A 15,814-nucleotide genomic window follows, 5' to 3' on the forward strand; every position below is an offset into this window, starting at 1 on the left:
AAAATTTTGATTTCAATCTGTCGTGAACATCATGGAATTCAGTGATTCTTCTTCAGTGCTTATTGGAAGCAGGTTTGGTTTAGAGATTTGCTGGTTCTTTCGAACGGCAGATACTAAGCCTTCTTGATTTGAAGTAGACGTGAGGACAAGGCAAAAAAATCAATACTAAATTGATTTTCGGTGTTATAGTGTTTAATTATAATTCGATCCACGTACAATCTCCAGGATGTATTCATTATTTTACTCCGTTTTTACGCTTGATCATCGATCCGTTGTAAACTTAATTTAGTCCCTGCGGATAAAGCTCTCTAAAGGTTTTACCTTAGCCTTATGGGTGGCTAGCATTCCAAACGAATGAAATTGTTAGCAATTGATGACAATTAATTGTTTACTATTGTCAGTGAATGCATTGTGAGGGTCGTACAGGGATATTCTCGTGATGCGTGATTAGCTGATTTTCCGTGAAACGTGAATTTAGGAAATTATTCTTCGTAATCCGCGACCTGAATGTTATCCGTGCCCCGTGAAGAACTTGAATTATTAACCGATATTCATGATTTCACCACTCTATTCTACGTGATTTTGAGACCCGAGTCCTCCGAATGGTTAGAGTCGTCTATCGAGAGTGACTTAGCTATGCAATTTGCAATATGGAGCCTTGACGATTTTGCTTTCTTCAAACACTCTTTCTAGTGTAAGTACAGGTTATTAAAAAGAATATCTTACTAGCTTATTTACGTGATTCGGGAAAACGAAATTTTTGATATGCGTGATCCGTGATCCTCCATTTTCTCCGTTCGTGAACCGTGCCAGAGACCCCCCCTGTACGACCTTCATACGTTGCCAATTAGACACTGAATTGTAGGTTTACAGTCGCCTGCTCGCTTGGCATTAAAGTGCTATTAGCTAAAGGACAGACCAATTTTTTCATAAATACTTCAAAGACATATTGAGAACACTGATGTCATTCAAAGGACTTTCTTTCTTTAGTTTACTAAAAGAATTTCAAATTGGTCTTAAATACGCACACTGTACAACTGATACTAGTTAGTCCGATCGACATCATGAACTCTACTTACTGAAAAATGCACTCTTCAATATATTTTCAATATAGTAATGAATTATTTTTGAAACACTCTTATCAACCTCAAATTGTTTTTGTTATCATTGACAATTAAATAGCTTTTGTAAACTTCTTACTGTCGTTTCACTTTGTTATATACATTGAGTACTTACAAACGTCATTTACAAACTAAATCTCTGATTAATTTTTAATGAACGGAAAACTTTTCCGAGTCTGAGTTGTTTTCAGTGAATTGTTCTTGCTCAGTTGATCCTTCCAACGCTGTTGTCGAACTTGCTCCTCCACTGATCGCCATACTCACTTGATCAAAATATCCCGTGCCTACCTCCCTCTGATGTTTGTGTGCCGTGAAGCCATACTGCGCCTGCGCAAACTCGTCTTCTTGTACCTTGGTGTAGGCAGACATACCATGATCTCTGTAGTCACGTGCAAGCTTAAACATGGCGTGATTGAGCGAGTGGAAACCAGCCAAGGTAATGAACTGATATTTGTAGCCCATTTTACCGAGTTCTTTCTGAAACACAGCGATCTCTTTATCGCTGAGGTTGGCTTTCCAGTTGAAGGAAGGCGAGCAGTTGTAGGCAAGCGGTTTGCCTGGAAACATAGAATGGATTCCGTCAGCAAACATGTGAGCTTCTTCCAAGTCAGGTTTGCCTGTCTCACACCAAATCACGTCGCAGTATGGAGCATAGCTTAGTCCTCGAGCGATGGCTTGTTGTAAACCTGCAGTTGAGCGATAGAATCCTTCGGGAGTTCTTTCACCGGTCAGGAATGGCTGGTCACGTGGATCAATATCTGACGTGACCAGGGCTGCTGACTCGGCATCTGTTCGTCCAATGATAACAGTGGGAACATCCATGACGTCAGTAGCCAGACGAGCAGCGTTGAGGACCTTGATGAATTGTTGTGTTGGAAGAAGAACCTTGCCTCCCATGTGACCACACTTCTTTTCTGATGCCAGTTGATCTTCAAAATGGACGCCAGCTGCGCCAGCACAAATCTAAAATTGAAAAAGACTTTGTGAGTAACCAGAGACCTGGCAAAATATAAGCTAATGTACAAAGGCTATCAAAAACCGGGGGGACTCCCCTATAAAAACGACGGTGGTGTTCGTCGAAAATTTTGAAAAGAACCCCTATGAGGTGCCCCCTCTTGTGTGGCCATCATGGCTTGAAATATTTTTCAAACCTACGAGGTACCAATTGTAAAACAACACATTAACTGAATCATAATTTTTAATAGCAATAAAGACGATTGCTTCAATTCTACTAGTAAAGTTAATTATCAAATACCTCCTGTCATATTTTTTTGGTCTTAATAACCTGAAAGGTGCAGTGAAGGCTCCAGCTGTGGACCTTTTGAGGCTGAACACCCTTAGAGGGACCAAAACCGCCTTACCTTACCCCTAAAAGGTACGACGAGCACCCCTGTCCTTTTTATATGCGAGTCCCCCTCCCCCCCCCCCCCCTTATCAAAGCTAAACTAGGTAGATAAGAATTATGGAGTAAACAGTACACTCGGTTTTCTTTACCTTTTACATGTTTTGGAGGGCTGTTAGCCTTCTAACTCGACGGATCCAAGGTTAAATTGTCGTAATTTGAGTGTTCAAAATGTATGACGCACCAAACGGGACAAAAATGCTTCATTAAAATATATACTTTTTGTTCTAAATATAGAAAACTTGCTCTAAAAAGAGATATAAAACTTCTTTCCAAATAAACACAACATCTTTTAAATATATAGTACTTCTTAAAATGTGTGCGATGCCGTGTTTTTTCTAGATATACACATGGAGATAAATATTTAAAACTGGATTTTTCACAAATATTCGCCTGGCCTCACAAGGAGGACTTGCTTTATGAAAAACCTTTTCTCTCAATATTTATATCGCTTAACATTTTGGGTGTAGAGGTCACCGGCGTTTTGACAATTTTGGATCGATCTGTCATTGATTTGATTCCTAAAAGTCGATAACAGCAATAGCGTCCAGGACCCTAACGAAAACTTTTCCCGTCAAATCACTGTAATCACAGAAGGCTGGCTTTACTGATATGGCGAACGAAGGCGGCAATCCCGACGGACAGGCAGATCTCCTTGATCTATTTGTGATGGAGCGAGACGAATATTGAAAACAGGTTTTAAATTTGTCTCAACATGTATATCTAGAACAAGGTCAACAAATACCAGTTCTTACACATGTAAAAAAGTACTACCTATCGATAAGATGTTGTGTTAATTTGGAACTGAAGCACTAAATATTCACATTTTTATTGTGGCTGATGAAGTTTGGTTGAGCCGAACGAAATCTTTCACTTTTCAAAAAGATTTTTATTGCGCTCTGAGTATAGTAAATTATTTCAGAGCAGGAAAACAATATTTCTGATTATAAGATTTATATCTTCAGAGCATGTTTTATATATTTTAAACAAGTGTTTTTCTCTTCTCTAGTGCGTCATAATAATGAAATATAAAAGTACATTTTCTCACCATTGATTTTGTGAGTTCATAGGCGTTCAGCGGCCCACCAAATCCAGCTTCGCAATCAGCAACAATGGGCAAAAAGAAATCAATGTGTTTATCAGATTCTTCCATGTGAGCTATCTGATCCGCTCTAATGAAGGCGTTGTTGATTCGTTCAACAAGTTTAGCGGCTGAGTTGGCAGGATACAAACTCTGATCAGGGTATGTATGTCCAGCCATGTTGCTGTCTGCCGCTACTTGCCAGCCACTCAGGTAAATGGATTGTAAACCGGCCTTGGCCATCTGAACTGCTTGACTGCCTATAAAAGGGCAAGAACTTCATGACTCGTCATGGTTTCACATTAAACTGAAAGTACTTGAGAGACTTAATCATTGATTAAAAAAAAAATCAATACAGAATTTTTTGAGAAAATTCTGTTCTAGCCTTCTTAGACGACTGTTTTCATTCGATAACTAGTTATTTCCTTGGGAAGATATTATGAACCTATTTTCCCGCAACACCAATATATTGAGAAATGAGAAAGATTTCATGCTTAAATGATATTCTAATTTTGCGACTTTGAAAATTTTGTAAGCGCTGATGTAGATTGTTCCGGTTTAGTTGGTTATCTCTTACTTTTCAAAATAGAACAAAAGAAAACCGTGCACTCAATGACAACGAAGCAGCCTGCTAAAATGTTTGCGGATGAAAAATTCAGGGAAGGTTTAAATAAAACATGTTGTTGTTTCTTAAGTACATGTATTGCTTTCAAACTGATTAACTTTTCTCGTACCAGTCATGGCGCCGAGAGCATTCACATAAGAGTCTTCCCCTCGATTAATCAGGTCCCAAAGCCTCTCTGCTCCTCGTCTTGCTAAAGTTTGCTCAATCGTTAGAGATCCGCGAAGTTTTTCTACGGCATCAGGGCCATAGTCCCGTCGAATCGCTGTGAATCCATAATTACGGGTGCAAACTCTCAACACGACATTGACCTTGCTGAAAACTCTCATGTCTGCGGCGTGGTGTTCCTTGGCTTTAAAGATTAGACCTGTCTACTAACTATGTGAACTGCGCTCGGCAGCCGAAAAGCAACTGGAAAATACTGTCTTGCTTTATACTTGACGTGGCGATGACTCCGCTTATTTGGAAATGCGTGGGCGATGGCTCTGACGTCACGTTATCAAGGAAACAACTCTTTGTTAAGTTTATGAATTTTTTCGTACATTTTTCGACTAATCGTAAAACTTGGAAAGCGGTACTTTTGAAAACAACGTCTCGAATTTCCTTGCCCCTTAGGAGTCAAATTTTTGGAAAGAGCTTCTTTGAACTCGACAGCTTATTGTTTTAGCGCACTAAACTGACGTTTTCTCTTGCTTTAGGCAGGCAATTACGTTAATTGGATGCGTTAACTGACCAAATTATGAAATGTTATTTGGCATAACGAAAAGAAGGAACTAATACAAAACGGAATAACTTGAAGAGTTAATTTACTTTAAGATATTTCCTTTAGCTTCGATGACAATGCAGTTTGATTCAACTTGTTACTGAAACATGAGAAAATCGATGATGTCTCTTCTATAACGCTGTTTATTTCTCTGCAATCCATAGCTCGAGTCTTTGTTCCTTACTGTGCAAGACACTGTGTAAGCTGGACTAAAAGAGCGCCCCAAACGCTGGTCAATTGGAACGAAGGCGGAGGCAATGAGGTTGCATTTTCTTTTCAGTGAACCGAAATAGCGACATGCGTTCGTCAGACAGTCGAGCTGAATTGCGAGAGTATGTGGAATAGAAACGACTTTAATAAATGAATAAAATTAAATGTGAATCAGCAGGCGGCAATCTATGAAGAGGTTTTTTTATTTCGAATGTCTCCAGATCGAATTGGAGTTTAGAAATATTGCTTTTTTTTCTGGAGGGAGCGCGGCGGGAAGGGGAACACCGCTCCCAGTTAAAAAGGATGGGGGTAAGCGTCGTACCTTTTAGGGGTTAAAAAGCAGATTTGGTACTGCTTAGTATGTTCAGCCTCGAAAGGACCACAGTGGAAGCTTTCACAGTACCTTTTAAGGTATTGAGCCGAAAAAATATGACAGGAGATAATGTGTTGTTGGTACTTCTAAGGGGTGAAAAGCCACGCCCACGAAACAGGACCTTGGTATCTCTCAGCTTTTTTCAAACTTTCCTACGAGCACCCCCGTTCCTTTTATGTGGAAGTCTGCCCCCCGGCGAGGGAGGAGAACAGGACATCCTACAGTGAAACCCTCAGAGAAAAGTGCTGGGATATCGCATATTTCGTAAGTACCTTAAGCGTGTTAAACATGCCAGGCTAAAAAGTAACAACATTTAAGCAAATTTTTCCATTTTATTGATAGACTCTTCTTCAAATAAATTAGCGCATAAAATAATACTTCCGCCAGACACATATCAATGGTTTTTTAAATTACATGGACGCGTTAATCAACATGATCAATATTGAACTTTCTACAAATGCACACTCAAAAATGTCTTTAATCAATGAGAGATTTTTTCTCTTGTTTTTCAATATATTACTTATATTTTTCAAACACTCTTATTTATCTCAAAAAGGTATCTTTTACCAACAAATAAATAGCTTTTGCAAACATCTTAGCGTCGCTTTCGCTGTGCTATGTACATATTCGCTAATTACAATCTTTTATATTAGTTCAATCTATTTTTGTTGTCAAACAAGCTCAATTTCGTATTGATTAACCTTTTTTTATGTACATTAACTTAGGTTATTTAGGTTAATTGATGTCAATGATTTTTCTTTCATCGAACATGTAAGTTATGTTGTTAATGGTGAACGGAAAACTTTTCCGAGTCCGAGTTTTTTTCAGTGAATTGTTCTTGTTCTGTTGATCCTTCTAACGCTGTTGTCGAACTTGTTCCTCCGCTGATCGCCATACTCACTTGGTCAAAATATCCCGTGCCTACCTCCCTCTGATGTTTGTGTGCCGTGAAGCCGAACTGCGCCTGCGCAAACTCGTCTTCTTGTACCTTGGTGTAGGCAGACATACCGTGATCTCTGTAGTCACGTGCAAGCTTGAACATGGCGTGATTGAGCGAGTGGAAACCAGCCAAGGTAATGAACTGATATTTGTAGCCCATTTTACCGAGTTCTTTCTGAAACACAGCAATCTCTTTATCGCTGAGGTTGGCTTTCCAGTTGAAGGAAGGCGAGCAGTTGTAGGCAAGCGGTTTGCCTGGGAACATAGAATGGATTCCGTCAGCAAACATGTGAGCTTCTTCCAAGTCAGGTTTGCCTGTCTCGCACCAAATCACGTCGCAGTATGGAGCATAGCTTAGTCCTCGTGCGATGGCTTGTTGTAAGCCTGCAGTTGAGCGATAGAATCCTTCGGGAGTTCTTTCACCAGTCAGGAATGGTTGGTCACGTGGATCGATATCTGACGTGACCAGGGCTGCTGACTCGGCATCTGTTCGTCCAATGATAACAGTGGGAACATCCATGACGTCAGTAGCCAGACGAGCAGCGTTGAGGACCTTGATGAACTGTTGTGTTGGAAGAAGAACTTTGCCTCCCATGTGACCACACTTCTTTTCTGATGCCAGTTGATCTTCAAAATGGACGCCAGCTGCGCCAGCACAAATCTAAAATTGAAAAAGACTTTGTAAGTAATCAGAGACGTGGCGAAACTAGATAGACCACCACTCGATTTTCTCGACATAATTCTATATATGGTGACTTGTTTCACACTATTTAAGAGTTTTTTTTTTTTTTGGCAAAGTTGGAACTGGGTCAAAAACGCGAAGCTTTAAGGTATAGTGGTTTTTACAAGTTATATAGAATCTAGAAATTGTGGCTGTTAGTCTTCTAACTTGATAGATGCAAAGTCAAAATTATCATAAAACTTAATGTTCAAAATGGGATATAAAAATACATTTTCTTACCATTGATTTGGTGAGTTCAAAGGCGTTCAGCGGCCCACCAAATCCAGCCTCGCAATCGGCAACAATGGGCAAAAAGAAATCAATGTGTTTATCAGATCCTTCCATGTGAGCTATCTGATCCGCTCTAATGAAGGCATTGTTGATTCGTTCAACAAGTTTAGCAGCTGAGTTGGCAGGATACAAACTCTGATCAGGGTATGTCTGTCCAGCCATGTTACTGTCTGCCGCTACTTGCCAGCCGCTGAGGTAAATGGATTGTAAACCGGCCTTGGCCATCTGAACTGCTTGACCGCCTACAAAAGCCGAGCAAGAACCTGATCAGTACTCGTAATGCTTTTGCGTTACATAACTGATTAAAAAAAAGTCATTGAAGGATTCTCAGTTTGAGAAAGTTCCGTTATGGCTGTCTTAGACGCCTTTTTTTACATGATAATAAGTTATTTTCACGAGAACATATTCTGCCAGAACTTTCGTTTTTCAATAACAATTGAGAACTGTGAAATAAAGACTAAAAGATTTCAAGCAATGAATAATCGCATTTCAAGACTTTGCAATTTTTATAAGAGCTAATTTGCTTATAGAATGGTCATATAGTTACCTCTCAAAATACAGCTGAACAAAACTTTCAACAACTGACGAATCAGATAAAAATATACAGGAAGGCTTAAATTTCAGTTCTTAACAACTTGTTTTGCTCATTTTATAAAATATTTTCTCGTACCTGTCATGGCGCCGAGTGCGTTCACATAAGAGTCTTCTCCTCGATTAATCAGCTCCCAAAGCCTCTCTGCTCCTCGTCTTGCTAAAGTTTGCTCAATCTTTAGAGATCCGCGGAGTTTTTCTACGGCTTCAGGGTCATAGTCCCGTCGAATCGCTGTGAATCCATAATTTCGTGTGCAAACTCTCAACACGACATTAACCTTGCTGAAAACTCTCATGTTTGCTGCTTGGTATACTTTGACTTCTGAAGATTTGACTTGTCTTCTGCGACCTCTGTGTGTGTGAACTGCGCTCGGGAACTGATGAGCAGCTGGGAGATATCGTCTTGTTTTATAGTCTTGCTCACATTCTGGCGCGTGAAATGACTCTGCTTATTTGGAAGTGATGTGCGTCATAGCTTCGACGTCACGTCGTCAACGAAACAAACCATGTTAACAAGTTAACGCACTGTGTCGTACATTTTTAACTCATTCTAAAACTTAGTAAAATGTTCTTTTTAGAGCCATTTTTTCAGCTTTTTACCACCTTTGCCAGTCAAACTTTTCAGCAACTGCCTCAGCTGTTTTAGCCAAATAATAAAATTAAGTGTTATTGTACCGTGTTGCTTGTAGGCATGTAATTATGTAAAACGTGTTTTAAAAGATAATTATTCAACCTTGACTTGTTTCCGAGACGTCATTTGGCGTAACGAAACGAAGGAACTAATATGAAACGGAAAACGTTTAAGTGTCATTTTCTAAAAGGTATTTTTTTTAACAAGAAGTGAATGTGACGAGGCAGTTTTAAAGCACATTCCATCACACGTATTGTGATCTCATTCCGAGTAAAATCAACCAATGTATGAAATCATTATACAATGCAGAGAATGAGAAACTAGTTAACTTGTCAGAGAGAGGAATGTCCCTTGTCCTGAGCAATACAGAACGCCCCAAACCGACTTAACTTGTACCAATATCGCATGGTTCGTGACCTCAGTGACAGGGGTGGCCGGTGGAAACCAGTGGGTGGTGTCGAAATATTCAACGAGAGTTCCGCCCTTCTATGCCCAAAGTAGTGTCAAAGCTTTCTCAGACAATCAACAGTCCGTGCTAATAACTACAGGGTGATTCGTTTCTTTCCATTATTTTTGAGCAGATTTGAAGTCCCGTATATAGGAAAATGTCGCTAAATGTTCTGTTTTTTCTGTGAGAATCTGTGAGGCGTGACCTGTGTCTTATAATCTAAAACTGCTCGATAGACTTTGTGAAGATGTTGTATTGTACGTTTAAAAGGTCACTGGGGGCAATTAAAAACGATAAAAAGTTCGATTAAGAGTTGATCTTAGAGTTGACTAGTTAGAGTCTTGTTTCTAAATTTTCAAGTTACCCCCACAATTAAACTTATTCAACCCTGCTGCGTTTTATATTATCTCTCAATCACTGCGCCATTATTTCGTAGGTCAGTCAGTACTGTTAATGTTACGTGCAGAATTTTGAGCAATTTTTTTGTCAATACAGTACGTGAGATTTTTTTATGACGGTACTCGAGTGTAGCTCGATTTCCGTCACACTTGACACCGGGAAAACAGAACTAGGGGGCAAGCAGATCTTATTAGATATCCCGCGGACGATATTATTGTTTGTAGTTGCTGTAGTGACCTTTTGTGTATGAGAGATCAGTGGCAGTCGAGAGACAAAGAGAAGAGACTTCAAGTGAATAATCCCTGAACAATATCACAAAGTTAAATCAATGTTAAGGTAAGAAAAATATTATGTAGACTAAAATATGACTAACGCTGAATATCATTTGACGTCAGTGGCATCTAAGTAAGAGCAAGGAAAACAGTTGGTTGTTAACCTCATCTGTTATGGTCGCTACTAGAGTGCACGCATTGTTTTAGCCTGTGTCACGTCACTGTTTTTCGATTGTACGTACGTTACATACTGTGCCTCAATTCTGTGTCACGTACTCTTCTTGCTTTCTTGCTTTCATTAAGAATTGACATACGCTGATCTCAGAAAAAGATTATCAGAAATGTACGTAAAAGAGCTTTCCTGCTGCTGCTCAGCAACAAAGTAGGCTTTTATGAAATACCTGCCGAAAGATCTTTTTGCATTTTCAGTTCCATTTCTTTCCTGTCCGCAGATGAAAATTGTAAACGACTAAGAAATAACTTTTGTCGAATGACTGCAAATAGTTAGGGGCGGCTGGAGGCATAAGAAACGTTAACTCTGACAGGCACAGTTCGTCCATGCTCAAAGGTCCCCAAATGCTATGGGGGGTTGCTGAATACTAAAGTTGACATCCCACGAGGATGCTTAAGTACTTTTCAGCCGGGTTGCTTTATGTTTTGCTACCTCAAAGTTATCTTTTTTGCATTCTACACAGTTAAACGGTTAGCAGTTTCACTTGTTTGGCGGCTGTTCCTTTCTCCTCCGCAGGTGCTACGGTCAAGGCAGCACGAAAGAGGCCTCTGCGAAGGAGAAAGCAGTTGCTCAGTTTTGGTGATTCAATGTACTTGATCAACAACAAGGGTCCAACAACACCTCGGTGAAAAAGTGGACATGCCGAAATTCACAACTCTTAACTATAAACTGGGCCACTGGAGAAGATCAGAGCCAGGGCAATCATTGAAATAGTTGTTGCCTTTCATCACTTGGCAAGGTTACTGCATTTTACAACAAATCAACTGGAGAAACGTGAAAAGGCGCGCGGAAAATTAGCGCGAAATCCTGAACACTGGTCGGACGTGTGATAATGTTCCTTACGCGTGCCGTAAAGATTAAAACTTTTATGTGTTACAAGTCACGTTTTTTTTTTTTTTTGCGATAGCTAAACACTTTCAAATTGAAGCCGAGAAACCTCATAGTCATCAAAGAATAGTTTGCTTGGGTATATAGAAACACCGTCACCTCTATAAGTAAAGCTCCCCTCCTAAATAATGAGTTCTCCCGACTCTCATGATCAGTGGAATCGACTTTTTCAAACTCCAGCCAATTCGGCAATTGTATCAGTGCACACTGAATGTTAACCCAAGGCAAATTGTCAGACAAAAAAGAAACAACTGTTCTTTTGAGATGCCGACGTGTTGTTACAATTCTCTGCCGTCACGTTTATGTTCCATGGTTGTTGTGGCTTTTTGAAAGGAAAAACAATGGTTAAACGTGAGTCTGTTCAACAACCTAATCACGCACACACCAACCCGTGTAGCCCCGGTCCCCTCTCAAACACGCGCCCGCTCTAAAGTAACGTATTTTAGTAATTCAGACACTGTAAGTCCCATGTTTGGTTAGTTTGCTAGCATATGAGATTATAAAATAAACGTTGAGAAAGAAGTGTAAAAAGAAAACTACGTGATCCATTAATCGGCGGTCTAAAACGTGACTGGAACTAATCCTTTACGGATATCGGATCAAGTGACTCGACGTCACGAATCGTAGCGAGGGTAATTTTCATATTTATTCGGTAGAACTGACAATTTAAATCTCAAAACTGACAGCCTGCCTTAGCGTACGCATTAGCAGCCTGGCAGCGATATTTGAAATCCCGAAGTTGCAAGGTAGATAGCTGTTCAGCCGAAAACGTTGGGCCAATGGCTATCAGCAGTTGGAAATTATTGCAGCCCGTCTTCAGGGTGAACCAGCAAACCTATCGATACTTGTCGGGTATACGGAAGAGAGAGACGATGGCCCTTTCGCGATCGAAACGTGCGAGGGGACCTGACCGCGGAAGTAGAAGGTCTAGTGCCACAGGATTTCAAAAGAACGAAATTCGTCTTTCGCCTGGAAAAGACTCGTACACAAATGAATTCATCGTCACAGGTAAGCGATAAATAAGAGAGGACTCCGAGTTCATTGGACTCAGCTCAGAGGGTACCTGTTATCTCCAATTGGAAAATTATTTCTCTCTTAGTCTTCCCTTGTTAAGAAGTTTCTCGTACTGTGCTTGACTGAAAATATAATGACAGCTTTTTCTATGTTTACGTTTTTAAAACGGTCTAGTCCAAGAAAGTGATTTTGTTAGTTTAATTAAAAATATTTTATACACTCAGCTCGATGAAGATTTTACTCCCTTGTGGCATACTGTGATTAAATCATTAAAACTGCAGATACTGATACCCTGTACGGTATTCAAAGCAAAAATTTCTCAGTCCAGCAAAGCAGAAAACATAGCATAAATTATATTGCTAAACTCTCATGTGAAAACATGACATTGGGTCTAACTACACGTGAGCAGTTTGAATGCCTACTACTTTACATAAACGGTGCAGTGACAAAGTACGAAATATCGAGAAAATAGCAAGAAATATCATTTTCGACTTGATAGAACTTGTTTAGCTATATATGAAGGCGATATACAAAAGTTGACTGTATTTGTTTGATGCGGGCATGAATTGGTGCATGTTCTCGGTTCAACAGAGACAACAATAGCGTGACTGTTATATGCATCAGAAGTTCAAGGCCCCGTCCACACGCAGTATCCCAATATTTTTCAATCCGCAACTTTTTCTTTCCGGATACGGCTTCCGTTCACACGCATCAGGCGAATTCGGCAGCGAATCCGGGTATTTTCTCTACGTGCCGGGACGGGGAAATTTTTGAAGCCGGAAAGAAAAAGTTGCGGATTCAGAAATATCCGGATACGTGTGGAGTCTTGACGGGGCTTTAAAATTTCTGTTTTTCTTTTCATTTTGAAATCGTCCGATGAGATTGTGGGAAAAAAATTTAAAGCAGTTGCAGAGATACTAGGTAACCAAAATATGCACATCCAAGGATTGTTTGACAAACACAAATGATTGAAAAAATATCATTGCACAGGCATAATTATTTGCCTACGTGCAGACGTCAATGAGCGGGCAGCGAAGTTTCATATCGGAATTTTTCTTAGCTTGTTGTGTCACAATTTGGAATGGTCCGGGTGACAATGACAGGGTGTTTCATTACATTGACTTTTTGCACCTCAAAAACACTCTCCTCTTTTCTCTCTATATCCAATGAGGTTAATATGTAGAGCAAGTTTCTTAGGAATTTTTAAGCAGCGAAAACTGTTTTGATTTCTCTTAGGCACAGAGAGAAGAAATTGTCTTAAAAAAATGATTGGCTTATTGATTGACTGATTTTGCTTTTGGTTACTGACTAAAATTACTGAAACATATTTCTATTGAGTTATACTCATCAGAATACACCATATATCCCTATTTTAGCGTCAAAAACCGTCTCCATATGTTTTATTTATTCCACTCCATCACCCCTACACCATACACCCACCCACCCCCCCCCCCACCCCTGCCTGATTGTGCTAACAATCAGTGAGCGTGACTGAGGTTTTCAAAACGGAGTATCTCTTTCGATATTGAACGTCCCTCTGTCTTGTTTACCATGACAGGTATATTAATTAGGAATATAAAGCTGGCTATAACAAACTTTGTCAGACTACAATTACACTTGCACACATTTATTCCGTAAGGGACTGGGTTACCAGTTCTTTAGTAGGACTTTATTAAAGTGACTGACTCTTAGCTTCACAGAAAGCTACTTTACAGGTCTAGTCACAACAGTCATTGTTTCACCCCCGACATGTGTAACCTGTTTTAGACTAACTTGGAAAAACAAGGATGTTTTTTTAAATCTGTTATCTAATGATTGAGAGAAAACATATAATTTATATATTTTTTATTTTGTTTACTAATCAGAGATCTTCTAATTAACAGGTTCAAGCTTATCCGCTGGAGTTTCCAATGTTGGATCATCGCCTGTTGATTTGCCTGGAACCAGAGCCCACGAGCTTCCCTTATCAGGAACCAGAAGTGGATTAGAATGCAAGACATGTTTAAATCTTATGCTTTTTGGCAAGAAGACAGCAAGTTCAAGAGCTGACCGAAAGGACTTCACTAAAACAAAAGAATCGCTCTGTGGACTCTTATTCAACTGTTATGTAGTCTGCTTGTTCGTGTTCGGTTCAAATGTTCCTTTACTAAGCTAGGGTTTACAAACCGTTTGTCCTTTATAACTAGGTTCTTAGGATCAGCGTTGTGATTCCTTGAGGAAGGTGGGGGAACTTCCCTACGGATAGGGTATAAAGGGGATAACCTAGTCCTGTATGCCCTAGATTTACAGGGTATGACATTTGAGATGTTACAGCCCGAAAACGTGCCTTTTTGGTTTAAAATAAGTTGTCTTTTAAAAAAAGATCGGCTATTGGGAAATATACCTTTAAACTTGCAAGGGAGAAGGAAAATTGTTCTTAGAAACATTTGATGACCAGGAGAAATTCAATCAAGACTCGGTTATCGAAGCAACACGATGCGTATGTTAAAGACAGCACTTTGTATATGTGTAAATAGTTAAAGCCGGTATGATCGGTTTATTAAATATAACAATATTGTAATATAGTCTCTATTTCTCGCCGTCAATAAAGAATTGAAAGACGAATAGATTGGCCTAGTTTTGAATAAACTAATTCAATCACTGACACAGTTTGTGCGGCCACGCTTCTGACGCTTCCTCCGAAGGGTAACTCTTTACTCCACCATGTAACACGCATCATAACCCACAATCCCCCACTTTGCCTTGACAAGCGACTAATACTCGAGACATCAGCTTCACAAATTCACTAGGGGTTAATTTACCTATAGCAGTTTCAAGTCGATAAATAGATCTATATTACAACGGGCGTGTAAACGAGGATGGCAAACGATGAAATGCGCCCGTGATTTTCTTTAATAACTACCTCAGGCTGGTACAAGGCGAATTGCGAACAGATTGACAAAGTTACACGAAACTATTATGCTAAGTGCGTCTCAGCTTAGCTTCAGTTTATAACTTTAAGTCTTTATTCTTTATTCGCAGCAAACAGGCTTTAACGTATACCTATAGTGCGTAGTTCAGACGCAAGCACCTAGGGACCTAGTAGTCGCTTTTGATAGATTCTGTACGTGGGAATTTTCAAGCAGACTTGGCAGATTAAGGAATTTTCAAACAGAACTCTACCACGATGAACTTAGAAAACCATCGGTGACACTACGCACTCACAAAATAAGCGAAATTTCTGCACCAAGAATATAAAATAGGATCGTTTTCAGGCTGAATTTCAAGTAATGACGACAACCAAACTTTGTATTTTAACTTGCCCGAGCAGAATGCAGAATGTAGTAAGCTCCCGCGTGTAATAACTGAGAGCAGAACTGGCAATGTTAACTGACATTGCCCGCAGGCAAAATTTCAATAAGCTACTAAAATAGGCCAATTTATCATGAGCAAATTATATGCAAGTGCACCATGTAGACGACCTTAAAATCCATTGAGGCTTAACACGTCTTCCCAATCTAAAAGCTCGGAGTTAATGTATGGTGACGGATCATTTTATTATTTCCTTTCACTGCGTTGTACATCAATTGTATTTTAGTCTTGCCCCAGTTATATTTGTAGGCTGATAGCTCGGAACTTTGAACGATTCTCAGCCATCGGTTAAACCCCATACAGCCCCCTGCCCTCTCCCCCTTGCATTGCCTCGCAGGCTTTTCTAACCAACTCTACGACCTCTACGTTTCTAGTCTTTGTAAGGTGAATGTTAAAATTTTGTTCATGATACGGCGCACTCTGGACTGATAATTACAAAATTGGAGGCGTTGATGTGCTTTTAAA

The 15,814-nt window shown here is 39.8% G+C and overlaps 3 protein-coding genes across 3 annotated transcripts; 1 reads left to right on the plus strand and 2 right to left on the minus strand.

Moving 5' to 3' along the window:
• Positions 1-397: 397 nt before the first annotated feature.
• LOC145463532 (isocitrate lyase-like) lies at positions 398-4,976 on the minus strand. The gene is made up of 3 exons (XM_081447292.1): positions 4,339-4,976; positions 3,572-3,864; positions 398-2,084 (listed from the first exon to the last, which is right to left on the minus strand). The coding sequence occupies exons 1-3, from the start codon at positions 4,553-4,555 to the stop codon at positions 1,272-1,274; spliced, it is 1,323 nt and encodes a 440-aa protein (XP_081303418.1). The 5' UTR covers positions 4,556-4,976; the 3' UTR covers positions 398-1,271.
• Positions 4,977-6,179: 1,203 nt separating this feature from the next.
• On the minus strand, positions 6,180-8,708 carry LOC145463426 (isocitrate lyase-like). The gene is made up of 3 exons (XM_081447183.1): positions 8,194-8,708; positions 7,473-7,765; positions 6,180-7,172 (listed from the first exon to the last, which is right to left on the minus strand). Exons 1-3 carry the CDS (start codon positions 8,408-8,410, stop codon positions 6,357-6,359), a joined length of 1,326 nt encoding a protein of 441 aa, XP_081303309.1. The 5' UTR covers positions 8,411-8,708; the 3' UTR covers positions 6,180-6,356.
• A 2,552-nt stretch (positions 8,709-11,260) lies between these two features.
• LOC145463444 (uncharacterized) lies at positions 11,261-15,781 on the plus strand. The gene is made up of 2 exons (XM_081447198.1): positions 11,261-11,992; positions 13,882-15,781. The coding sequence occupies exons 1-2, from the start codon at positions 11,764-11,766 to the stop codon at positions 14,151-14,153; spliced, it is 501 nt and encodes a 166-aa protein (XP_081303324.1). The 5' UTR covers positions 11,261-11,763; the 3' UTR covers positions 14,154-15,781.
• The last annotated feature ends 33 nt before the right edge of the window (positions 15,782-15,814 follow it).

This window comes from Orbicella franksi, chromosome 12 (assembly GCF_964199315.1).
Source record: "Orbicella franksi chromosome 12, jaOrbFran1.1, whole genome shotgun sequence".
Classification (NCBI taxonomy): Eukaryota; Metazoa; Cnidaria; class Anthozoa; order Scleractinia; family Merulinidae; genus Orbicella; species Orbicella franksi.

Coding starts and splice junctions, on each gene's coding strand:
- LOC145463532 (XM_081447292.1), bottom strand. CDS start 4,555: ATGAGAGTTTTCAGCAAGGTCAATGTCGTGTTGAGAGTTTGCACCCGT. Junction 3,865..4,338: donor TGCTCTCGGCGCCATGACTG/GTACGAGAAAAG, acceptor GCCCTTTTATAG/GCAGTCAAGCAGTTCAGATG. Junction 2,085..3,571: donor ATGAACTCACAAAATCAATG/GTGAGAAAATGT, acceptor TTTCAATTTTAG/ATTTGTGCTGGCGCAGCTGG.
- LOC145463426 (XM_081447183.1), bottom strand. CDS start 8,410: ATGAGAGTTTTCAGCAAGGTTAATGTCGTGTTGAGAGTTTGCACACGA. Junction 7,766..8,193: donor CGCACTCGGCGCCATGACAG/GTACGAGAAAAT, acceptor CGGCTTTTGTAG/GCGGTCAAGCAGTTCAGATG. Junction 7,173..7,472: donor TTGAACTCACCAAATCAATG/GTAAGAAAATGT, acceptor TTTCAATTTTAG/ATTTGTGCTGGCGCAGCTGG.
- LOC145463444 (XM_081447198.1), top strand. CDS start 11,764: ATGGCTATCAGCAGTTGGAAATTATTGCAGCCCGTCTTCAGGGTGAAC. Junction 11,993..13,881: donor AAATGAATTCATCGTCACAG/GTAAGCGATAAA, acceptor TCTAATTAACAG/GTTCAAGCTTATCCGCTGGA.